Raw genomic sequence first — 24,392 nt, 5'->3', positions numbered from 1 at the left:
CTTCTGCTGGTTTTGGGTTTTATTTGCTGTTCTTTTTCCAGCTCCTTAAGGCGTAAGGTTAGGTTGTGTATCTGAGATCTTTCTTCCTTCTTTAGGAAGGCCTGGATTGCTATATACTTTCCTCTTATGACTGCCTTTGCTGTGTCCCAGAGGTTATGGGTTGTGGTGTTATCATTTTCATTGACTTCCATATACTTTTTAGTTTCCTCTTTAACTGCTTGGTTAGCCCATTCATTCTTTAGTAGGATGTTCTTCAGTCTCCAAGTATTTGTTACCTTTCCAAATTTTTTCTTGTGGTTGATTTCGAGTTTCATAGCGTTGTGCTCTGAAAATATGCACGGTATGATCTCGATCTCTTTGTACTTACTTAGGGCTCCCAGTATGTGGTCTATTCTGGAGAACATTCCATGTGCATTGGAGAAGAATGTATATTCTACTGCTTTAGAATGAAATGTTCTGAATATATCTGTTAAGTCCATCTGGTCCAGTGTGTCATTCCAAGCCATTGTTTCCTTGTTGATTTTTTGATTAGATGATCTGTCCATTGCTGTGAGTGGGGTGTTGAAGTCTCCTACTATTATGGTATTACTATCAATGAGTTTCTTTATGTTTGTGATTAATTGATTTATATATTTGGGTGCTCTCACATTTGGCGCATAAATGTTTATAATTGTTAGGTCTTCTTGGTGGATAGACCCCTTGATTATGATATAATGCCCTTCTGCATCTCTTGATACAGTCTTTATTTTAAAGTCTAGATTGTCTGATATAAATATGGCTATACCGGCTTTCTTTTGTTGACCATTAGCATGATAGATGGTTCTCCATCCCCTTATTTTCAATCTGAAGGTGTCTTTAGGTCTAAAGTGGGTCTCTTGTAAACAGCATATAGATGAATCTTGTTTTCTTATCCATTCTGTTACCCTATGTCCTTTGATTGGAGCATTGAGTCCATTGACGTTTAAAGTGAGTACTGAAAGAATGAATTTATTGCCATTATGATGCTTGTAGAATTGTAGTTTCTGGTGGTGTTCTCTGGTCCTTTCTAATCTTTGTTGCTTTTCATATATATATATATATATATATATTTTTTTTTTTTTTCCATCTTTTCTCCCCTCAGAGAGTCCCCCTTAAAATTTCTTGAAGGGCTGGTTTAGTGGTCAAAAATTCCTTTAGTTTTTGTCTGGGAAACTTTTAATCTCTCCTTCTATTTTGAATGACAGCCTTGCTGGATAAAGAATTCTTGGCTGCATATTTTTCTGATTCAGCACGTTGAATATATCCTGCCACTCCTTTCTGGGCTGCCAAGTTTCTGTGGATAGGTCTGCTGCAAACCTGATCTGTCTTCCCTTGTAAGTTAAGGACTTTTTTTTCCCTTGCTTCTTTCATGATTCTCTCCTTGCTTGAGTATTTTGTGAATTTGACTATGACATGCTTGTTGATGGTCGGTTTTTGTTGAATCTAATGGGGGTTCTCTGTCCTTCCTGGATTTTGATGTCTGTGTCTTTACCCAGGTTAGGAAAGTTTTCGGCTATGATTTGCTCACATAACTCTTCTACCCCTATGATTCTGGGACCCCTATGATTCTGATGTTGTTCCTTTTTAATGGATCACTGATTTCTCTAATTCTTAAATCGTGCTCTTTTGCCTTAATCTCCCTCTTTTTTTTTCCTGCTTCATTATTCTCTATAAGTTTGTCCTCTATATCGCTGATTCTCTGTTCTGCATTGTCCATCCTTGCTGCCACTGCATCCATCCCTGATTGCAGCTCAGTTATAGCATTTTTAATTTCATTCTATTTTTTACTTCTTTTATCTCTGCAGAGAGGGATTCTAATCTATTTTTGACTCCAGCTAGTATTATTATTATCGTGATTCTAAATTCTGGTTCAGACATCTTGCTTATATCTGTGTTGGTTGAATCCCTGCCTGTCGTTTCTTTGTGCTCTTTCTTTTGGGGTGAATTCCTTCGTTTTGTAATTTTGAAGGAAGAAAAGGAATTAATGAGGAAAAATTAAAATTAAAAAAATTAAAATTAAAAAAATATGAAAATTAAACACATACACACACACACACACACAAATCTAATAAATGATGCTAGATCCTATGTGTGTTTTGTTCTGGGTGTTGAAAGTGGTTTGACAGATTAGGGAAAAAAAAGAGGGAGGGAGAAAAAAAAAGGAAATCATTTGAGAATTTGAAAAGGTGAATACACTGAAGTAGACTAAAATAGAATGATAGAAGTAAGATAGAATTTGAAAAAATTTACACAAAAGTAAAAAATATAGTAGAAAATTTAAATAAAAATATTTTTAATAAAAATTGAAAATAAAAGTGAATTTTTTCTCTTTCTGTATTCAAGAAAAAGAATAGTGCAAAAGAGAAAAAAAAGAAAGAAAATTGAATAGATGGATCTGCTAACAGATTGAAATAGGACTGAAATTACTTCATTTTCCCTTAGAAGTCAGACTATGTAGCGCTTTATAGTCCATAAACTAGCAGGTGGTGAGACTACACGGTGTAGTGTTCTTGAAGAGCCAGGTTGGCCCAGTTGGGCGGGGCTCAGTGTAACAGCTCCGCTCTCCACTAGATGGCGCTGCTAGCCTACTGGGGTGGATTGTTGCAGTGCTCATAGGTGCCTACGCTCATGCGCGGGAGTGGCAAAAATGGCGTCACCCAGCTATCAGTCTCTAGTATGGAAACTCTGTTCTCTCTGATCAGCAATCGCGCACCCTTCCTCTGTCTTCAGCTTTTGTCCACTACCTGCTTCTTCACTGTCCGTGACCAAGCCCCAGGCAGTACCTCTCTCCCAAGTTTTGTCTCAAATGAGACAAATGAGCCCCTTAATTCTGAAGGACTGCGGCTTCGACCCGTTCCGCCCCTCTGCAGGAGGGTCTCCCCAGGCAACGGCCGAACACCGGCCGCACCTAGGAAAGTTCGCCAAACCGTGCTGCTGCTGAAGCCCAGAGACTGCGGCCAGGTGCCAGCCGCCCCAGAAAAAGTTCGCGAGCTAGCGTTCACGAGCTAGTGTAGCAGCAGCCTTTCAGGGATTATGGAAAATCACAACACACATCTGGCACGAGGCTTCACATCTAATGACTTTGTTCCAGCACCAGCAAATGTGGCCGTTTACTGGGGTCTGCTGGGACCATGTGGCTTCAACAGTCTCTACCAAATGTCCTTCCAGCAGTGGAACTGCTTTTCCCCATGTGGCCGAGAACCTCCCGGACCCCACTCTGTTCTTGGGGATTCGCCCTTCCCACCAGAGCACCGCCAGGTATCGAGCTGCAGAGTTGCAGCCTTTGAGCTACCCTTGTTTACAGTCTTAATGGAATTTAAACTCTCTCCTTTCTCCTTTCTCCTTTCTCCCTTTTTAGTTTAGTCCTTGTGGCTGTTTCCAATTTTCCACTTTCTCTCCAGCTGCCTTTGGGGAGGGGTGCTTTTCCCATATTCTCCCCCACCCCAGTCTCTGTCCTCTCTCCGCCTGCAAAGGCTGCTCCCTGCCCGCCGCCGGCTTCTCTCTCCCCAAGTTCACCTCTCCGCGCCACATACCTGCTGAATTCTGTGGTTCAGGTTGTGCAGATTGTTATGTTAATCCTCCAATCAGTTTTCTAGGTATGTAGGATGGTTTAGTGTTGGTCCGGCTGTGTTTCATGGACGCGAGACACACAAAAAACTTCCATGCTGTTCCGTCATCTTGGCTCCTCTCTACACCAAATTCTTAGTTTTTCTTTTCTTGCTTTGCACTTATTTTTTTTAATGTTTATTTATACTTGAGAGAGAGAGAGAGACAGAGAGAGAGAGAGAGAGACTGAGCACAAGGGGCAGAGAAAGGCACACAGAGTCTGAAGTAGGTTCCAGGCTCTGAGCTGTCAGCACAGAGCCCGACATGGGGCTTGAACTCACAAACTGAGATCATGACCTGAGCTGAAGGTGGATACTTAACCAACTGAGCCACCTAAGCACCCGTGGAGTTATTTGAATTGGGGATACCTGATAAAGTGGATAATTTAATCTTAACTATCCACATATAAGGACATACATGTACATGCAGTGCTGATTACTGTTATTGGAAACCAAAAATTTTGTAAAATATAGGCTATACCAATTAGAAGCATTTGGGAATTAAAGTGTGTATTTGTGCTTGTGTGTGTGTGTGTGTGTGTGTGTGTGCGCGCGCGTGCACATGAGAGAGAGAGAGAATTACTGGTATTGACCAGAACTAGCAGAAGTAATGTTACCAACCAGCAAGAACCAGAAAGCCTGGAGAAAATTCTCCAGTTATTTAAGACTCAAAGGTGTGTGTATATGAGGTGAAAAGGCCACATATTTCATGAAGACAAAGATAGGTGTGTACCTAAACAAGATAGCCTGTTTGAAGTCATCTGTGGCTCAGCACAATTCAGAAAGCAAAATCACAAGGCCATGGTGAGAACATGAGGTGGGACTCTTCTGACGAGAGACTTCAGCTGAAGCTCCTGCCACAGCCAGTCCTTCCTTCAACCTCTGTTAAGGGGGACTGGCCACCAGTTAGTGGAAAGCAGTGAATGGTAACTGATCCCATGGGTGTGCCCCAAATTCAAATCAGTGGGCATCATTTTTTGGTAAATATTTACATTGGTATATTATGCCTGTTATCTATTATTTGCCATCCTGGTCTTTTTTTTTTTTTTTCTGTAATGTTTTATTTGTTTTTGAGAGAGAGCGAGAGCAGGGAAGGGGCAAAGAGAGAGGGAGACACAGAATCTGAAGCAGGCTCCAGGCTCCAAGCTGTCAGCACAGAGCCTGACACCGGGCTCGAACCCACGAACTGTGAGATCATGACCTGAGTCAAAGTTGGTCACTTAACCAACTAAGCCACCTAGGTGCCCCTGTGCTGGTCTTTAGATGCTGCCTGCCTTAAGCCCATGAGGAGTTTCTGGAAGGCTCCTTTGAGAGCAGGGAAGGATGGGCAAGGGGATCTGTGTGTCTGGCTATAAGCCCTTTAAGGTTGCCCAGTGCCCACTGAGGGTGTTCCAGTGCCTGCCGCCCACTGGGAATGGGGGTGGAGGCTTCCTCCCCTCTGCCAAACTAACATATGCCTGGAACCCTGAAGAAGGGCCCTTCAGTTCTTTATTCCAGGTGCATGAGTGACAGAATCTAAATCACAGATCTGGAGAGTGGGCTGATGAAAATTTGCAGTTGTGTCCTTGATCTGAATGGCACCACTTACCAATAAACCTTTTTTTCTTTTTAATTTTGAATTGTTATTTTTAAGATTTTATTTTTAAATAGTATCTATACCCAGCATGGGGCTCAAACTCACAACCCCGAGATCAAGAGTCACAAGTTCTTCCGACAGAGCCAGTCAGATGCCCCAAGAGACCTTTCCTTCCCACACAGACACCTCCTTCTTTTTTCATGACAACCTTTCTCTACATCCCCAGTGCCTCAGCCATTTTGGCCAGGTTGCAGGTAAAATATAGGACACCCAGTTACATGAGAATTTCAGATAAGCAATGAATGCTTTTTAAAACATGTGTGTCCCAAACATTTCATGGGACATCTTATACTAAAAAACTTATTTGTGGTTTTTCTGAAACTCAAATTTAACTGGGCTTCCTGTATTTTCATTCTCTGAATCTGACAACCTTACTTTGAATGCCTCCTCTTCAACCAGTGTCCCCACCTCCTCTTTTTTCCCAGTCTGAGGGTTTCCTTCTCTGTAGCAAGCCCTGGAGCTTCTCTTAGGCCTTGGATATCTCCACAACCTTTGGCAGGATTGTCTGCAACACTTATTCTGTCCTCCAGCCCCCACCCGTCCGCTGTTGCCCAGTGACAGCAGAAGAAGTTTAATGTCTGAAGATGGGATGAGGGGAAGAAGGACTTTGGGTTTGAGTGGGCTTGCCCCCCATTTGCCACCTTGCTTTTGTTCTTTCAGGTTTCCTCTTCCCCTGCTTGATGACACACAGTATCTGTAACAACCACGTCTTGCACAGTGTGGGTCAATCCCTTGCCAAGAGTCCTGACTGGGTTTAGGATGAGATGTAATTTTTGGACCTTATGCTCAAAGCAAGCATACCCTCTCTGATCTTGGGTCACATTATGAAGTCTTCATCGCATAACTTAGTTTTTGGGTTGGAATAATCAGGGCAAGGGCCATCTCATCAGTCCACCATGTTTGTGTTACCCCTCTCCCTCCCTCCTTGTTTTACATCCCTTTCTTTCTAATTGCTGGGCACCACCCCCAGCCCACCCTGTCTCCCTGTAGTGACATATGTGCTTAATTCTTTTTGTTTAAATTTGTACAATTGCTTAAATTAATAAACTCAATTTTTTTGACGTAGTTTTATGTTCATAGCAAACTGAACTAAAAGTACAAAGTTTCCATATATCCCATTTCCCCCAACACACTTACAACCTCCCCTACTATTAACATCCCCCACCAGAGAGCATTGTTACAATCAATGAACCTACACTGAAATGTCATTATCGTCCGGAGTCCACAGTTAACATTAGGGTTCATCCTTTTTTTAAAACGGAAGTATAGGGGCGCCTGGGTGGCGCAGTCGGTTAAGCGTCCGACTTCAGCCAGGTCACGATCTCGCGGTCCGTGAGTTCGAGCCCCGCGTCAGGCTCTGGGCTGATGGCTCGGAGCCTGGAGCCTGTTTCAGATTCTGTGTCTCCCTCTCTCTCTGCCCCTCCCCCGTTCATGCTCTGTCTCTCTCTATCCCAAAAATAAAATGAAAAAACGTTGAAAAAAAAAAAATTAAAACGGAAGTATAATTGGCATACAATATGATATTATTTTCAAGCATACAAATTTGGGATTTGACATTTTTACATACTATGAAATGATCACCATAATAAGTCTAATAACAGACTTAATAAAATATTATTGTCTATATTTCCTGTGCTGTACATTACATTCCCATGAGTTATTTATTTTATAACTGGAAGTTTCTACCTCTTGATCCTCTTCACCCATTTTGCCCACCCTTCAGCTCCCCTCTCCTCTGGTGTGTGATTTTGGCTATAGGGTTTTTAAAATCAAGCTGAGGAAGTTCCCCTCTATTTCTAGCTTGCCAAGAATTTTGGTGTTTGAGTTTGTCAAATGTTTTTTTCTGCAACTATTGGTATAATCACACGATTTTTTTTCTTCTGTTGATGTGATAGATTACACCGATTGATTTTTTTAAAATGTTTATTTATTTATTTTGAGAGACAGTAAGAGACGGCTCAAATAGAGGAGGGGCAGAGAGAGAGGGAGAGAGAGAATCTCAAGCAGTGTCTATGCCATCAGCAGAGAGCCTGACATGGGGCTCAATCTCACGAACCATGATTTCATGATCTGAGCCAAAATCGAGTTGGATGCTTAACCACTGAGCCACCCAAGTACCCCTTAATTGATTTTTGAATATTGAATCAGCCTTGCACACCTGGAATAAATCCCACTTGGTCATGGCATATAATTCTTTTTATTCATTGTTGGATTTTATTTGTTAATGTTTTGTTGAAGTTTTTTGCATCTATGTTCATGAGAGATATTGCTGTACAGTTTTTTTTGTATGATTTTTTTCTGGGTTTGGTATTAAGGTAATGCTGGCTTCATAGAATGACTTAGGAAGTATTCCCTCCACTTCAATCTTTTGAAAGAGATTATAGAGAACTGGTAGAATTTCTTCCTGAAATGTTTGGTAGAATTCACCAGTGAATCTATTTGGCTATATGCTTAATTCTTGATAAATTAATGCTAGGATTAAATAAGTTTTTTTTTTTTTTTTTTTAAGTAGCCTCTATGCCCAATGTGGGGCTTGAACTCACAGCCCTAAGACCAAGAGTCTTGTGCTCTACTGACTGAACCAGCCAGGCACCCCAAATAAAAGTGGTTTCATAAGGAGCTTTGATTACACTTTGGGGTGTTTGAGGATAAAGCCACAACTTTGTACATATGGGAGAGGCCTTGCCTACTGGGAGTAGTCATTCTCTGTGAAAAGCAGACAGTGCGGAGTCTCTGTTCAGATCAAAGATCATGTTTCTCCTGAACTTCCTGCAACACCACATCTTTACCAACAAAGGTGAGCCTGAGCACCAGGTTTGTGTCATGTGACCTCCTTTCCTACCCTTTGGCCACACTAGTTTGGACCACTGATGGACAATTGACATAAACTGGACTAATCAGATTCTCCCCTCAGAGATTTGGGATTTAGGACCAAGAGGTCCAGTTTCTGCAATAGAGATGGAATTGAGGTATTTGAGACACGGGAATTGTGGACCCATTTATTGTTGGATGTGTTACACCAGATAGGTGTGAAATTCTGCCTGCTAGGAGAGAAGTGTGAGGTCAAAACTGGTCAGGTTGCTGGGAGCAAGCAGAGTGGGGCCAAGGGACTGTGGGGTGGAGAGGCTCAGAAGACTCATTGGGGCTCAGGAAAGGACAGAGATCGTATATGAGGGATTGGGTGCTTCAGGTCTAAGGAGGGGGTTGGTGGCCTGCTTCTCAAGTTGGTCCTTAGAAAGGGAGCTGGAACAGTTTAATCCCTCCTGCAGGGAACACAGGCAGTGGGGGACAGGAACCAGACAGGTAAAGGCACTGAGTGTATTTACCCTCTCAGAACTGATGGACAGAGACTAGCAAGGCAGGGAGGGTTCCTAGGTGAGTCCGGGCTACTCCATATGGGGTATCTCAACCATCCTCCTCCGAAAACCAGGCTTTGGCTTGTGTTCTTCTCCTCAGGGGAAGAAAGTGATGTGGGGGCTGAAGCAAGGATTCACCTGGGTGGAGCAAAAAGCTTCCCAACAGAGAGTAGCTGAGGGCTGAAGCAAGACTGGGTCCAACCCACCTCTTCTCCTCCACTCCCTGTGCCTCACCCTTCAGGCCCCTGAGAAAAACCACAAGTGGAATCCATGGCTTGGGAAACAAAAAAGTCAGAAGGATTTTGCTTAAATAGACTTTAATTAGAAGTAAATTGGAGTTTTGTATACAAATGCATTTTGGATTTTAACTGAGACATTATTAACTCTGATGTGTGTGTATGTAGGTCAGTGTCCTTCTTGCAGGTATGTATGTGTAAGAATCCATCCTTTAAGTAGGTGGTCTTTATGGCCCCTTCTGTCTGCCTCTGTGTCTACTGAAAAGGTGTGCTATTGTTTTTCTTATTACTCATTCCCTTGAAGAATCCTGAATCACCTTCAGGCACCTTCCTTTTCCCAGTCTCCTCAAAGCCAAGGTACTGGTCAATATGTGGGTTAGGCTGGGGTGGGTCCTGAAGTATCTTAGGCCACAGCTACCCCTTTGAGTGAGGCCTCAACTTTCTGTGTCCAGAGGGTAGGAGTACTGGTTCCTGGGGTAGCACCAGAAGCGCAGGACCACAAACACCACCGCCCCCAGCAGCAAGAGGGCTCCCAGCGCTCCAAAGAGGATCCCGAAGAAGGCGCCAAGCTTCATGCTCAGGTGCTCACAGCGTTCTCCCCAGGGCGTGTAGATGGAGAAGGGCACACAGCTGGGGACAGAGAGAGAAAACATGGTCAGCAGTGGGGAGGCCCCAGGAGGTTTTCCACAACAGGCTGGGATCCCCTCTGGGGAAGGAGGTGGAGCTGAAGCCGTGCCCACTGGCTAGCGGAGGCTGGAGGGGGTGAATTCACCTGGAGTCAGCTCCACCTGGCTGCAGTGAGCATGTGCAGGCACAGCCCTGGCTTCTCCCAGCCCTCCTTGGACCCGGGAGGGGAGAGGGCTGGGTGGATCTGGGATTGCAATGGGCACGAGGGTAGATGCACTGATATGACATGAGGGCCCTGGGTGGCACTGCCCTTCTCTTCCCTAGCAAGCCTGTAGGCTTAGTGCACTCCCCTCACGGGAGACCCTTAGACTGCTGATGAACTGAGGGGACTTAGGACACCAGTTGCAGAGGGCCTCCCCTGACTGGTACTCTTAAGGAGGGGCAGGGATGGACCTAGACACAAGGCAGTGGGTGCCTCTCCACAAAGAGACAGCAGAATGTCTACCCCAGAAGCAAAATCAGGTGGAAGAGGTTGCCTTTGGAACCCACATCCTGCTGCTTAACTTACTGGGTACCCTGGGCAGGTTCTTTACCTATCTCTTCCTTAAAATGCTCATAATACCAGGGCACCTGGGTGGCTCAGTTGGTTAAGCATCTGACGTTGGCTCAGGTCATGATCTCACTGCTCGTGGGTTCGAGCCCCACATCGGGCTCTGTGCTGACAGCTCAGAGCCTGGAACCTGCTTTGGATTCTGTGTCTCCCTTGCTCTCTGCCCCTTCCCCACTGACTCTCTCTGTCTCTCAAAAATAAACATTAAAAAAAATTTTTTTTAATTATTAAAAAAAAGTGCTCATAATACCAGGGCGCCTCGGTGGCCCAGTCAGTTGAACATCCAACTGACTTTTGATCTCGGCTCTGGTCATGATTTCCACGCTGACAGCGTGGGGCCTGCTTGGGATTCTGCCTCTCTCTACCCCTCCTCTGCTCATGCTCACTTTCTCTCTCTCTCTCTCTCTCTCTCAAAGAAATAAACTAAAAAAAATGTTCATAATACCTACCCATTAGCTAGTTTGAATTTTAGAGGTGATATAACATCTTTATTCTCCACACAGGGTAGGCACTCACACATCTTTTCCCTGGTCGCTTTTTCTCTGATCCCCGTTTGCTCAGTTACAGAAGATACATCCTAACTTTCAGACACCACAAAATACCATGGGGTTTCTGGGCCCCTTGCAGCATCTTTGCCCAGCTCGGATTCCCCAGCACTGCCCTTCCTGCCCTCTCTCTGACTCACCTGCAACGGGGCCCTTGGGGCAGGTGCTGGCACTGGCCTCCGTGCTCACAGTAGCCCTCACTGCACGGGGACACACAGGTCAGGCCACTGTGGGGGCTGTAGACCAGGTGGTAACCCTCGTAGCCATTGCATTTGAAGTAAGTCTTCAGCATGCTCACGTTCACTGTCAGGTAGGACGCAGATGAATATGAAAGCAATCAGTAACACCAAATCTATACCGTTTAGATCAAGAATGCCGTTTTCGGGCATTTTTCCTGAGAAATATTTGGAAAAGTGCACAAATACCTATGTTCACGGAAGTCTAGAGCAGCATGGTTTATAACAGCAACAGTGTTTAATAAGAGGGATTTTGTTAATGAATATTGTGCAACCGGTAACCACCATGACAGGGAAAGTGCATTGGTTAAGGGCAGATGCTTTGAAGGAAACTAGACCTACGTTAAAATTCAAACTCTACTACTAACTAGTTGTGTGATTTGGGGGAAATTTCTTAACTCTTTCAGCCTCGATTTCCTTATCTTTTATAAGGAAACAATAATAGTACCTACCACGTTGTGAAAGTTAAAGGAGATAATATATACAGAATATTCAGTACGTTGCCTAACATAGTAAGCACTCAGTAAATAGTCACTATTGGTATAACATTCTGTTTAAATAAAATATAGCACACTATGCTAAAATGTGTGATAAAATATCAAATGGGAATACATACATAATACACAAAGTAATATGTTCACAGTTGTTTAAGTAATGAGGTTATCAAAACATTAGGCATGACTTTATCCTTTATTATAAACAATATTTATATTTGTGAAGATCCCTGTGTGTAAAAGAAAATTCAGAAGGATGTGTGCGAAATGGACTTGTCTTTGGGGATTGGAGTTACAGGTGATTTTTTTTCTCTTTTTGTTAATTTGTGTTTCCTAAAGTTTCTACGATAAACATATTGTACTTTTATAATAAAATTTGGGGGGGGGGTTGGTTTCTTTAATAAAAGTTATAGTCAGGTCTAGGACAATTGTTCTCTTACCACCTACCCCTAACCCCCTACCGAACATACACAAAGTAGTTCAGAGGATTTCACACTGTCGCTCCCAGGAGGGAGGAGACCCAGACTGGACCCCAGAAGAAGCTCTTGCTTGGTCCCACCCTCCAGTAACACACTGGCTTCTGTTGGGTTCGGTGTGGTTACTGCCCTGTTCTCTGCTACACTCCCAAAGTAGCGTAGGCCAATCCTTTCCTTCCTTGGTAAGCTTACCAACTCATCTCATTCTTGTTCCAGGATAACAAGGGGCTATCACAGCTGAAAGGGACCTCAGAAATCCCGTCTCATTTTCCAGGTTGGGGTGTTAAGGCTTGGATTGGGGATGGCTTTTGCCTAGGGTCACACCTCTCAAGGAGGGGATATTTCTGCCCCCGAGCCAGGTCTCCAGGCTTCAGCTTAATATCCTTTAGCTGGAGGGCAAAGGTAAAAGGGATGTCCCTGCTTATGTTTATAAAGTGCAATGTTATTTTAACAAAATCATTGACAATTTTATTAAAAAAAAGAAAACCGTTAGTGGTCATGGTCGGAAATTGGCAATTAGAGTAAATGCTCCATGAAACTGTATCCCTGCGGATTCATCAAGCAGTATTTTGTGCTCTGCTCTTGTATCTAGAAAGCTGGTAGGTAAAATGTTTATAATTTCCCTCAAAAGGGCACCTGGGTGGCTCAGTTAGGTGTCCGACTTCAGCTCAGGTCATGATCTCACAGTTCTTGGGTCCAAGCCCCGCATTGGGCTCTGTGCTGACACCTCAGAGCCTGGAGCCTGCTTTGGATTCTGTGTCTCCCTCGCTCTCTGCCCCTCCCCTACTTGTGCTCTGTCTCTCTGTCCCTTAAAAATAAATAAACATTAAAAAACATTTTTTTTAAATCACAAACAAAAAACTAAGTTACTTGCTTCTTGCTTATCTGTGGCTCTCCGTAGAAAACTTTTCCACCATGGGTTTGTGTGGGCTGAAGATCTGTGATAGGTCCCCTCCATTTACCTCCTCCCTCAGCTATCCCTGTGGCTATCCCCAGGAAAGTGACTCACGAGCCTTCACACTGTACACATCTTCCCTGGAGATGGGATGGAAGTTCACGTTGGTCCTGGGCCCCTCACTTCTGTTCCATCTCCTCCATGAGGCCTGGGGTAAGAATGCCTCTACCACTGCATCCAGCAGCTTGGTGTTTAGGAAGTCGATAACAGGACCCCGAGGGAGGTACTGGAACTCCGAGATGACACTCCAGCGTTGAAGGTTTCTTCCTGAGGCCTGTGTTGCCCCAGAATTGCTGTGTGGGAGGGGTACAGTGAGGCACTAAGGGTGGAAGGGGAAGGGAGGACCTGGGGAGCAGGCGGGGACAGTCCCACTTACATTGGTACCACTTTGCTGTTCTGGAGAAAAGCCCGCACATCCAGCTTCCCCAGTCTGTAGGCCACCTAGGGAGTGGGTGGGGGAGTGGGAATGAGGCCCTGTCCAAAGAGGAGACCCTTCCCACTTGAATGCATTTGTTTATCCATGTCTGGCTCTTTCTTTGCACATGAGTGCCAGGACCTACAGAATGTTTCTCATCCATTTCTACATCCCTAAACCCCAGCCTAGCCTGGTAACTGGAATGGGTCCCTGCTTAATAAAATTCTGTTTGTGAAGGGCACCTGCGTGGCTCAATCAGTTAAGCATCTGACTCTTGATCTCAGCTCAGCTCTTATGGTTCATGAGTTCAAGCCCCACCTTGGGCCCTGCACTGACAGTGCGGAGCCTGCTTGGGATTCTCTCTCTCCATCTCTGCCCCACCTCTGCTCTCTTGCACACCCACTCGTGCTTGCTCTCTCTCAAAAATAAACAAGTAAATATTAAAAGTTTGTTGGTGAGTGAAGGCATACCTCCCTGCCTCCAACAACAAGGGGAGAATCTGGAATGAATGACTCATGCCTCGCCTCTCTTCCATGACTCACCCAATCATTCTCTCCCCACATGTATATTGAACATTGATTATGTTTAGCCAGACCTAGGGGATGGTCAGGTGCTGGGGACTTCAAGCTGACTCAGGAACAGTCTATACTCAGACCCATAGTCTGGTGAAGTGAATAAGCATGAACAGATTTTACCATTCAGAGTGTGGAATGCTGTAATAGTAGCAATCATGATAATAATTATTATAATTTCTTGAACACTTGTGTTTTAGGCACTGCAGTAAGTGCTTTACATACATTATCATTTAAAACTTGACACAACCCATTGACATAGGTACTATTGTTATTTCTGTGTTACAGATGAGACATCAAATAATTTGTCTAATTGTTACACCTGCTTGAGGGAATGGTAGAGCCAGGATTTTAACCTGGGTATGTAGGATTATAGAGCCTCAGTAATTCAACTACTGTGGTACTCTGTCTGTGGTTGAGGAATGGACAAGGGCATAGGAACGAAGAAGAGGGAGCTGCCAGTTCCCTCTGGGAAGTCAGGGAAGGCTTCCTGGAGGTGAAATGCCAGACCAAGTGCAGGTCTTTAGGGATACTCAGAAGGAGGGGCTGGGGTGACTTGACCACCCTAGACAATGTTCATTGTGGTCTGGTTATTCCAGTCCCCTCGGAGGTCTCTGTCTGGGGGATTCCTGCCTTCCTCATTCGCTGCTTTCCCTGGGGCAGGAGGCTCCAGCCTCTTCTGGCAACTGAATCTAGATGGATGATGAGATGTAGAACATATAAGTGATGGCCAAGACCCTACCCTAAACCTGCCGAGACCCACCTCCCCACCCAGAGCTGGCCTGCAGCACTGACCGAGGCATTGACATCTGTCATGGTGGCATTTTCTCCTTCCCTGAGTGAGAGCTGGATGATTCTTATAGGAAGATCTGGAGATGGGAGAAGCAGATTCACAATCACCTCACAGTTTACACAGACTTACCCAAGAAGTTTTTTGGGCCATCTCAGGGAGACTGTCCCATTCGACAGTGACAGAAGGTCACCAGAGGAGTCAGAAGGGACTGATTCTGCTGAGCCTCACCCTAGTGCCCATTCCACTATGGTCAGGGCTTCCTGACTCTCATCTCTCTGGGCCATGAAGTCACCTCCAGTCTTTCCTCAGCAGACTGCTCAGGCCTGGGGTTCATGCTGTGGCAGCTACCCCTTGCCCCCGCTCCCCCCGCAGCTCCCATAGCCACCAACCTACCACCACCTGAGAGAGATTGGAGTTCTTCCCTGTTGAGTTTGAGGAATGAAGCTCTGGTCCCCAGAGTTCCCCATCTTCCCCCAAGGTGAGAGAAATGTGAAGGCAGAGGGCAGCTGTTGGTACCTTGATGGATGGTTGGAGTGAAATTGTTCCCAGCCACAAAGCAGCGGGTGTCAGTGAAGGCTGGGGGACAGGTGCAGGTGGGATGGCAGTCTGGCGTCTGGGAGATGTAGCAGTGGCCCTGGTTGTAGCAGTAATTCACAGGGCAGGACACGTTCTGACAGAGGGGAGAGTTCTCCAGAGCTGCAGAAGAAGGAGGGAGGACAGCAGCATCAGGCTGGGCAGCCGTGAGGAGCCCTGGCCCACAGAAAGCTGCTCCTAGGACAGGCTTGCTTTCCTTCCCCCAAAGCCCATTCAGTCTGCATTTTGCTTATGAGTCACTCTGAGCCTCAAACTATCCTTCTCCCTTTTCCAGATATTTCTCTGCTGGGCAACCCTTTTTCCTTTGCCAGGTAGGTGTTCTCCCACTTCTGCTGAGGGAATGGCATGTTTGTCAGACCCCCTGCATCAGGAAAGGACCCAGAAGGCTGGCCAGAGAAGAGCACGCCAGCCTGGTTTCCTTACTTCCATCCCTTTGTCTGCCTTATAAAGCTGTGGCTCTGCCTGCTCTGGCCATTCCTCAGAAGACACAGTGGCCTCTACATTTCATTTGGGTGCTGTAGGGACTTAGTGAAGGCCTCACTGTGATCTCCCTCATCATGACTTCACTGGAGCCTTGGCTTGCGGGCTGCTGCTGGACATCTCCTCCCTTCCCCAGGCCTTCTTCAGTCTTTTGCCCTGGGTTTCCCCCATCAGGGCCTCAGGTCTGCTCTGCCCTGGTCATCCTTCCCCCTGCCTGCACAGTCTCTTCTCCTGCAGCTTCACACCTCACCATATGTCTTCACTTCCTTACTGTACCCACTTATAGCGAGCATTCTAAAGACTTGCTGGAAAAGGGGGAGAAATGGTTTGCCTTAGGCCTTCAAGGTGTCGACTGTGCTCAGGCCCTCCTCCTGCCAGGGCCCTGCTCCCGGCTCACCTGCACAATGACGCCCATCCCCAGTCAGGTTTTGGGGGCAGGCCTCGCAGCCCTCCCCAGGAATGCACTTTACATTCGGGAAGCATGGCTCCTCACAGGGGTCCCTGGAGCGTTTGCAGTAGGGGCCAAAGCTGTTCCCATCACACTTGCAGCCGGCCACCTGTAATGGGTTGCTGATCACCAGGGAGCCAGGAGGCTGAACCATTAAAGGCTTTTGGGTGTTTCTGTACTGACCTCTCTGGTCTGAGAACCTGTGGACCTTGAGTCCTTGTCTTAACTCTACCAGCATCTACTGAGCACCTTTGTGACTAGGTCGTGGTCCTGTACATCCTTGCCAAGGCCGCTGGGCCTCCCTGGAGCATTCTTTCCCCTGGCTTGAGATTGGTGTTGGCTCTACTCACCTACCACAGCTCCCAACACACACACATTACCACACAGGGACTGAAGTATGACATCCCTTCAGTTCCCACCGCCTTTCCCCTCAATAAGGAAACCCCCCTCCCATCCTCCTCCCAATACTCACCTCCAGGGAGGAATTGCCCACCCAGCTGGTCTGGTTGTATAAACACTGGCTCTCTTCCCTGCAGGCACAGACCACTGTCTTTGGCTGGAGTACAGATGACAAGTTGACTTTGGCATTTCTTGCTAGAATCTCCAGAGTGAATGGTTCCAACAACTTTGGTGTCCATAGCAATGTCCCATTCTCTGCCCCAGGAAAAACAAGACCATGAGAGCTGGGGGCCTTGACTGCTGTGCTGACTGACACATCCTGGAATCTAATACCCTGAGTGCTGATGCTAGCCTTCCCCCACCTCTCTCAGATCACCCCTCAAATGTCATCAGGCATTTCTTTGAACAAGGCTGGTTTCTTACGGTGATCCTGGTCACACCCCAAGCTGGAGGTAGCATGAGCCCCGCTAACTGACTGTTGGGTGGAACTCCACAGAAGGGAAGGCAGCTGATCCCTGAAGAGACCCCAAAGGGCAACCCCTGCCTGGGCCTGCAGGAGGATGGGACATCTAGGAGGGAAGAGAATAAGACCAGGATGACGCTTCCCCAGGCTATACTGCAGACTAAACTGGCTGCCCCTTCACATCCCTTGCCCTGATTTCTTGCCCACTCCCTCACTTCTTGGACCTTTAACTTTCAGACACCAGACAACAGTGAAACATTGTCAACAAGTACTCTTCTGATCAAAACCTGTCTTCTGTTTTCCAAGAAAATAAGAAAGTCTTCATAAAGTAGTAGGTTGAGAGTTATTGATAGTAGGGAGCAGATGAGAGTAACTTGCAGGTTTTCACTCCTCAGGAGAGGAGCCCAGTGGAGGAGAAAATCTCCTGATGCCATTGGCTAGCACCTGACAGAATGCCACATGGAGCCAAAGGGTGTAGACAAAGAAGTCCCTTCTTATGCATAGAGAAAGAAAACGAGGCAGAGAGGTGCTCTGAGCTCAAAATAAGGTCCCTAATAGATTTGGTTTAGCAAAGAACAGTCACTAGCATCACTGGTACTGGCAACAGAAGGCAATTGCATCCTGTGGGCTTTGACTTTTTGACCCAGATCATGGTTGCAGGACTGGGCATCTCCACACCATTACTGACAGAGATGCGGCTTTGCTTGCTCCCAGCAGAGAAAAGCCACAAGCAGAGACAAAGTTAGGTAAACGTGGTTGACAAACATAAAAATAAGTGAGAAACATACCAAAAGAAGATATTTGTATCTTTAAATCATGTTCCACATTATATCATTCTTTTAATAGATTTGAAATGTTTTAAATTAGTATTTTTTAATGGTTATACTTTTTTTCTAATAATTTGGTGATTTTATAAAGATGGTTAAAGATGATTGCATGTTCTTGGATTTGAGGTGACATGACTTTTGAGTCACTTGGATGTACCCCGAGTTAGTGCAGCTAGCTGGCCAGATTGCCAAAAGCCCATCACTGCTCTTCACTGGGGACACTATCTGAATCTTAGGGATCACTCCAAGAAATGCTAGTCCTGGATATTCTGATGGAAAAGTGGAATGAAGTTGCACAGGGTATAATAATGCAAAATTACCTAAAGCTTGACTCTGCTCTCATCCCTTACACCTGCAGCCAACCGTTCTTACCAAAGAGCTTGAAGTCAGTGTTGCTGTTTCTTAGGGTGAATATGACATTCTCAGAACCGCTGGTGTACTGAGTCAGCTTGGTCTGCCCCAGATAGGCTTCCACCACATGCTCACCCTTGATAGAAGGTGGGTACTTACCTGAAACACAAAGAAGGAATTCAGGGTTTGGGGCAGGACACTTTCTTGCCTCATGGGCAAGTCCTCTGGCTTGTGTGAAGCATTCCCAGGGCTGTGACCCACCTCTGGAAGCAGGAATGACTCTGTGTACCTGCTTTCAGGTCTATCTAGAGCAGGTTGGGGTTGTACTGCCCACCTGGCCAAATCCTTATTTTCTCTTTATCTTCTCTCCACACAGGATTCAGGTCAAGTTCTTTCCTGATCAGAATGCTATGCTGGGCATGGTACACAATGAATCAGAGAACAGGGTTGTTCAGATCATCACAGAGTTTTACCTTTGGAAGAGGGCTGAAAACCAAGAGGGTAATCTCTAGATGGGCATTGCATTTGTCAGGAAATAGAGGAAAATGCTTTCTCACTGGATGGAGTGCCGGGGTGGCTCAGTCAGTTAAGCATCCAACTCGATTTCTGCTCAGGTTATGATCTCGAAGTTCATGAGTTTGAGCCCCACGTTGGGCTCTACACTGACAGTGTAGAGCCTGCTTGGGTTTCTATCTCTCCCTCTCTCTCTGCCTCTGTCCTACTCTCTCTCTCTCTCTTAAAGTAAATAAACTTAAAAAAAACCTTTTCACTGATACCTGTCTTTTGGAACCCTGCTGTTTCCATTTTATTGTTCATTCACTCATTCATTCACTCATTCAGTCATTTAAGACATATTTATTGAGTGCCTAACCTATGACTGACACTATTCCATGTAGTGAGGACACAGCAATAAACAAATAATCAAAAAGATATCTATGCAAATTAGAAAATATGCTAGATCGTTATAAATGCTAGGGTGAAAAAAAAAAGAAAAAGCAGGAAAGGTGAATGGGAAGTATGGGTAAATGTGAAATTTTAGACAGGCTAGCCAAGAAAGGCACTGCTGAGAAGGCGACTCTATTTGCACAGAGCCTTGAAGGAGGTGAGAGGCTGTCCGGAGGAAGGGCAGGGAGTCCAGGCAGAGAACAGTAGGTGTGGAGTCTGGAGCTGGCGGTGAGCCTGGTGTGTTTGAAGAAGACAGAGAAGCCAGTGTGTCTGGAGTGGAGAGTGCAAGGTGGGGAGGAACAGAGGAAGAGTTTGAGAGGCCCGAGGGTCAGGTTGGAAAGGGCTGTGAAGGCCGTCATGGAGTGAGCTGGGGAGTCACGGGAGGCTGAGCAGAGGAATAACATGAACAAAAGAATCTGTTACATTTGAAAAACACGTAGCCTAAAGGAATATCATGAAAGGGGGGTGCTCCACATCTGCCACCCAAGTCTGGGCCTCATGCCACTTACTGAGGGTGGCGTTCATCAGCTGGTATCTGCTAAAGAGCATCTTAGTGTTCAGGCCGGTGCTTGTGTTTCCTGTGGCCAGGCTATCATAAATGCACTGCTCATCTCCATTACACTCAGAGACCAGATTGTCACCCGAGTGGTTGTTCTTCAGTTGGAAAAGGAAGACAGGGGTGAAGTTGGAAGGCAGAGGGTTGTCTCTCTTGCCAAGGAGTCTCGTATCATTGATTTTCCCTAGAACATATCAAGTACAATGGTAGTGGTACCAGGGATGGGATTCCAGCTATACTTCTGCTGTGTCCACCCCTTACCCTCACTTTATATGCCTTGGGGTGAGGGAGGGGGTGTGAAGGGACAAAGTGACTTCAGCTTTTGAGGCTGGAAATCCCTGCTCTAGTGAGTAAGGGCCACCACTTCCCTCGCCTTCTCTTCCAGATAGAGAAATGCAGGGGGGGATGGGGGTGGAGGGGACAAATCCGGGGTGGCCCCAGAATCCTCAGCACTTCCTCCTGGCCTTTCCATCCCTCCCTCACAAAGGATGGAGGTCTGGCTCCCACAGGCCCGAGGGAGACAATGCTTCCTTCATCCCACCCCAGCCACATCTACCCCGAGGACTCAGGCCCAGACTCACAGGTCATTCCAAATTGATAAAGCTGCCACTCATCGCTTTTGTTGAGAATGGTGGAGCCATTGGGCATCCTGAAGTCATCATCTGGATTGTTGTTCCAGACTCCTGAGGGACAGAGTAGGAGATTGGCCACCCTGGAACTGTGGCTCTCCCCTTCCCTGAGGAGCGTCCAACAGGTCACATTCAAGGTGTGAGGGGGAGTAGGGGCCTGGGAAGCCCCTTCCAGTTGTGTCTGTTCTCGGTTCAGTCCTTCCAGAGGAGGGGAGAGGACCAGACCTCATAGCCCACCCCTCAGTCTCAGGGATAGAGGAGGAGAAAATGGAGGAAGAAGGGAAAGGAAGTAGGGGCTGGAGGGAGAGGAAGGGCATCCTCAAACCCCCCTTGGCTGCCCTAGAACAAGAGCTTTGGAAGAACAAGAAATGAGCCTCAAAGGAAGCTGAAGAGGTCCCTTGCCCCTCCCCACCTCTCTGTGCCCTCAGGGTTCTGTTCCAAGGAGGCTGAGAAAGGGAAGCTCAGCCTGGGGTGTCCACAGGCCAGCTGGACGGGGAGCTGCCTGTGGGCTGGGGCCCATGCTCTTGATGCCACTGCTGCTGCCACTGCCTCAAAGGCAGAGTCCTGTCTGCTTCTCACCCAGGAGGCCCTCTGTGCTGTTTCGATACTCCTCTGGGAGGCTGCAGGAGGCATGGAGGATGTTGGAAAGGGCGGTCACGGAGATGGTCACGGTCCCATCGAAGCTGGCTGACACGAGGGAGCCATTGCGGGTCATTACAATGCCGGTGGTGTTGAATGTCTCCTGGCCTGGGATGTTGAGAGACAGATGAGAAAGAAACCGGCTTTCAAACCCTGCAGACCCAAGACTTGGCAGTAGTGAAGGGTCAAGATGTTGAGGGGGAGACTCTGAGAGCAGCTCTGGGGTGTCCTGGGAGTGCCTTTTCCAGGGGCTGAAAGCCACACTCACAGGACACCCCCTTCTTCCTGGAGACTGGAGACAGGGACTACTATAGACAAGCCATCACTGCAGAGGAGGGACAGAAGTGAGAAGAGAAAGCGGTGAAGAAGCTGTTCAGGCACAGCTGCTGAAAGAACAGGGGGTGAAGCAGGGGTGCCAACCCATCTCCACTGCCCCAGTGCTGCTGTCTCTACATGGCGTCCAGGCCCTGGGTGCCCTGCTAAAGCCTGACCCGGGGAAGCAGGACCAGGTGGCTGACAGCTGTCCCCAGCCTACCTTCTGGGTCTTCACGGTTAGTCTCAAATATCACAGTCTGGTTATCGACCTGCACATGGATTGTGTCATTCGGCTTGAGGAGCCATCGAACCTGGAAGGAAATTGGGGGAGGCCTAAGCCTGAGGTGGGCCAAGAAGCTGAGAAAGGAGGCTTCAGAGAATCTGGACCTGAGCCCCAGAGGAACATGTAGGTGGGTGTGATGATGAGGTTATGTAGCTAACATCTTGGGAGTGCTTAGCCCAGGCCAGCCTCTGAGGCCAGATTATCTCATTTAAATCGCACAACAGCCCTGCAGGGTAGGTAGTATTATCCTCATTTTACTACAATAAAACCAAGGCACTGGAAGTTCAGTTGTTTCTTCAGAATCACATGGCTGGTGGAGCCAGGACCCGAATCCCACTGTCTCTGGGGTTGAGTCTCGAACCACTACCCTGGCAGGATGCATCCTCCCTCCCTGCTGCCCTGTTCCCTTCTTCCTTCTTTCTCTTCTCCTCGGCACCCCTGCCTCACTCACTGTGATGGGGTTCAGGCTGCTGGTGTTGTATTTAGCTGCAAAGGCAATGAAGTTGGTGGCCTGGGCTGAGCTGGTCTGGGCAGTGCGGCCCTGCAGCAGGAAGGAGGAGTTTCTGTCCCAGGCCCGGACCAGCAGGAAGTCCCCCAGTCCATTGAAGGTGTAACTGGCACCATCCAAGGTGGTGATGTGGGGATCCCCAAACATCCAGGCTGAAAAAAGGAGAGACCACACTGACATGGCAGACCAGGGAAGGGTCTGAGATCCCCACCGCCTCCAGGCAGACTCAAGCCTGGGAGGGGTTCACTGAGTGTAGAACCATTCCCGGAAGCCCTCTTGCACTTTTGTGCCCCTACCCAAATTCACATAGACCCATTACCTCCGCCCCCTACCTTCTCACCCCTTCCCCAATGCCAGGTACAAAGCTCCTCTGTTTGCCATTGGCCGCACACTTGAACCATCTGCATCTTCCCTTGTGGCCACAACCCATCCTTGGGAAGCTAGCACTGCCCTGGTCCAGGCCCCAAGAAGCTATGCCTCCCCAGATCCTCTGCCTCAGCCCTGCCCCAAGGCAGGCCCCAGCAGCCTCACCAGGCCTTGGGGGACGGTACCCAGCACAGCCGATGCGGGGCCGCCTCTGCTGGTACAGGGCGCAGAAGGAGGGCTTGTCGTTCCCACGGCAGCACCAGTCCCATGGCTCCAGTTCTTGGTCTGGAGAGAAGAGCAGCATATTGCTGACAGACAGGGGACCTGCAGAGCCCAGCCGGAAGGTTTGGTAGGGCAGGATGACATGGGCAGCAAGGGCATGGTTTGGGAATCAGGCACACCTCAGGTCAGATCCTGACCCACTCAGTAGCCTCAGGTCATTGACCAGTTACCGTCTCCCTTGCAGGCTTGCTGGAACTGTGTTAACGAGCTTTCTTTCTGAGTCCCCGGGCTCAGAAAGTGCAAGAGTGGGATCATGTGGCTGATGGTCTGGGGGTCATGGAGGCTGCTGTGTTGTCAGGGGCAGGGGGGTGGAAGGGGGAGGATGCACAATACCCTGGTCCTCCAACCCTGTGCTCTCTAGCTCCTTTGGAGGGTCTCTGCAGGAGATGACTCCATGTCTTCCCAAAGACTGCCAGCTAATCTGGGTCCAGAGGGACAGGGCCAGACTTGATCCCCTCCCCTTCCCTAGAAAGATGCCTCCATTCTTGTCTGGGGCAATGGGGCCAAGTGAAGATGGGACAAGAGGCACTCAATTATAAATCCCTAGGATGTCAGCTGGAAGGGATGTTGGAAGCTTCCCAACATTACAAGATCAGGAAATCAATGGCCAGAGAGGGGAAGGAGCTGGGAGGGAAGGGGGACAAAAGACTTCTTTCTCTGGGTCCCACTGCTTGGCTTGGTGCCCAGGCCTGGTCTCTGACAGAGAAGAGGAGAGAGCTCCAGAGAAGGTGGGGGTAAGATCTCTGTGGGACACACGTACCAAACTGCCAAGGAGTGCTCACTGTCCAGCCCTGGAGAAGCTCTCCCCAGGGCCCATAGCTGCAGCACACGCCTCCACGCCAGGAAGAAACACGGCACAGCTGCCTGCTGCCGAGGCCCCACCAGCCTGTGACAAGTGCAGACATACTCAGGCCCAGTGCCTGTGGTGGGGGCAGGGATGCAGGGGGGAGGCTCGGGGAGGGACCCTGGAAGGGACAGGTCAGGTATGACCAGAGGGTTGGTGGGTGGGCTTATGGGAGACAGTGGGTGTGCCCCAAAAGACAGGAAGGAGGTATTACCTATGCTGATGGGCTGGAATCGTAAGTCCCACAGTCCCTGCTGCCAGGAGCAAGGGCAGGACACCTGGTTCCAGCCCCATTGGGGCCACTGGGGCTGTCTATTCAACCACTGCAGGCACCTGAGACGGTAGTTGGGCCTTTCTTCCCTGTGTAGCCTATAGACCTGCAGGCCCTGGAGACCTAGAGAAGTACAGGAAAAAGGGGTTATCCCAGCACCTAGGGCCACGAGCTCTGCTTTAGCAACCCAACTCATAACTGCACCTTGTATGCCCCTCCCCCACTCTGGATGGCTCTTCCAGGGACGGGACCCAGTTCAGATTGGCCTCTTTCATGTGACCTCCAAAAGCCATTAAAGCTTGAATGTTAGGGGAGAAACCCTAGGACAAGTGCTGGGCAGAGAGGCCCACACCCACTCAGAGCCAGACCCTAGCCCTGACCTTCAGTCCACTGATCCTCTACCCTCCCGTCTGCCACTCTAAGCTCCAACACCTTCCAATCTCCCCAGACCAGTTTCTCCTCATGCATCCTCTACCTCACTAAGTGACACCACCAGCCACCAGCTCAGACACCTGGCTTTCCCAGACCCTCCCTCTCCCCCTGCGCAGACATGTCAGTGGCCAAAATAGCCAGGACAGAAGGCAGCTGGGGAGCCACAGAGAAGTTGATATGCAAAGC

At 47.8% G+C, this 24,392-nt stretch overlaps 1 protein-coding gene across 1 annotated transcript; it reads right to left on the bottom strand.

Annotated features, from left to right (window-relative positions):
* Positions 1-8,915: 8,915 nt before the first annotated feature.
* Positions 8,916-24,305, bottom strand: LOC112849893 (mucin-4). Its single transcript, XM_086675137.1, has 17 exons — positions 23,718-24,305; positions 23,420-23,545; positions 22,543-22,662; positions 21,955-22,163; positions 21,441-21,531; positions 20,846-21,013; positions 20,219-20,320; positions 19,591-19,821; positions 18,158-18,295; positions 16,569-16,750; positions 16,046-16,205; positions 15,091-15,270; positions 14,577-14,650; positions 13,171-13,235; positions 12,849-13,087; positions 10,774-10,936; positions 8,916-9,481 (listed from the first exon to the last, which is right to left on the bottom strand). Exons 1-17 carry the CDS (start codon positions 23,968-23,970, stop codon positions 9,286-9,288), a joined length of 2,697 nt encoding a protein of 898 aa, XP_086531263.1. The 5' UTR covers positions 23,971-24,305; the 3' UTR covers positions 8,916-9,285.
* Positions 24,306-24,392: the final 87 nt, after the last annotated feature.

The sequence above is a fragment of the Puma concolor genome, chromosome C2 (genome assembly GCF_028749965.1).
Source record: "Puma concolor isolate L17-30 chromosome C2, mPumCon1.1.hap2, whole genome shotgun sequence".
Taxonomy (NCBI): domain Eukaryota; kingdom Metazoa; phylum Chordata; class Mammalia; order Carnivora; family Felidae; genus Puma; species Puma concolor.
The sequence above is the reverse complement of the archived record's forward strand: the minus strand, read 5'-3'. Positions and strand labels throughout refer to the sequence as shown.

What these genes read in the sequence shown, in the direction of transcription:
- LOC112849893 (XM_086675137.1), bottom strand. Translation starts at nt 23,970, where the DNA reads ATGAGTTGGGTTGCTAAAGCAGAGCTCGTGGCCCTAGGTGCTGGGATA. An exon ending in TAACCGTGAAGACCCAGAAG is followed by an intron (nt 21,014 to 21,440) that starts GTAGGCTGGGGA and finishes TCAACATCCCAG; the next exon opens with GCCAGGAGACATTCAACACC. An exon ending in GGATGGGCGTCATTGTGCAG is followed by an intron (nt 15,271 to 16,045) that starts GTGAGCCGGGAG and finishes CTTCTTCTGCAG; the next exon opens with CTCTGGAGAACTCTCCCCTC.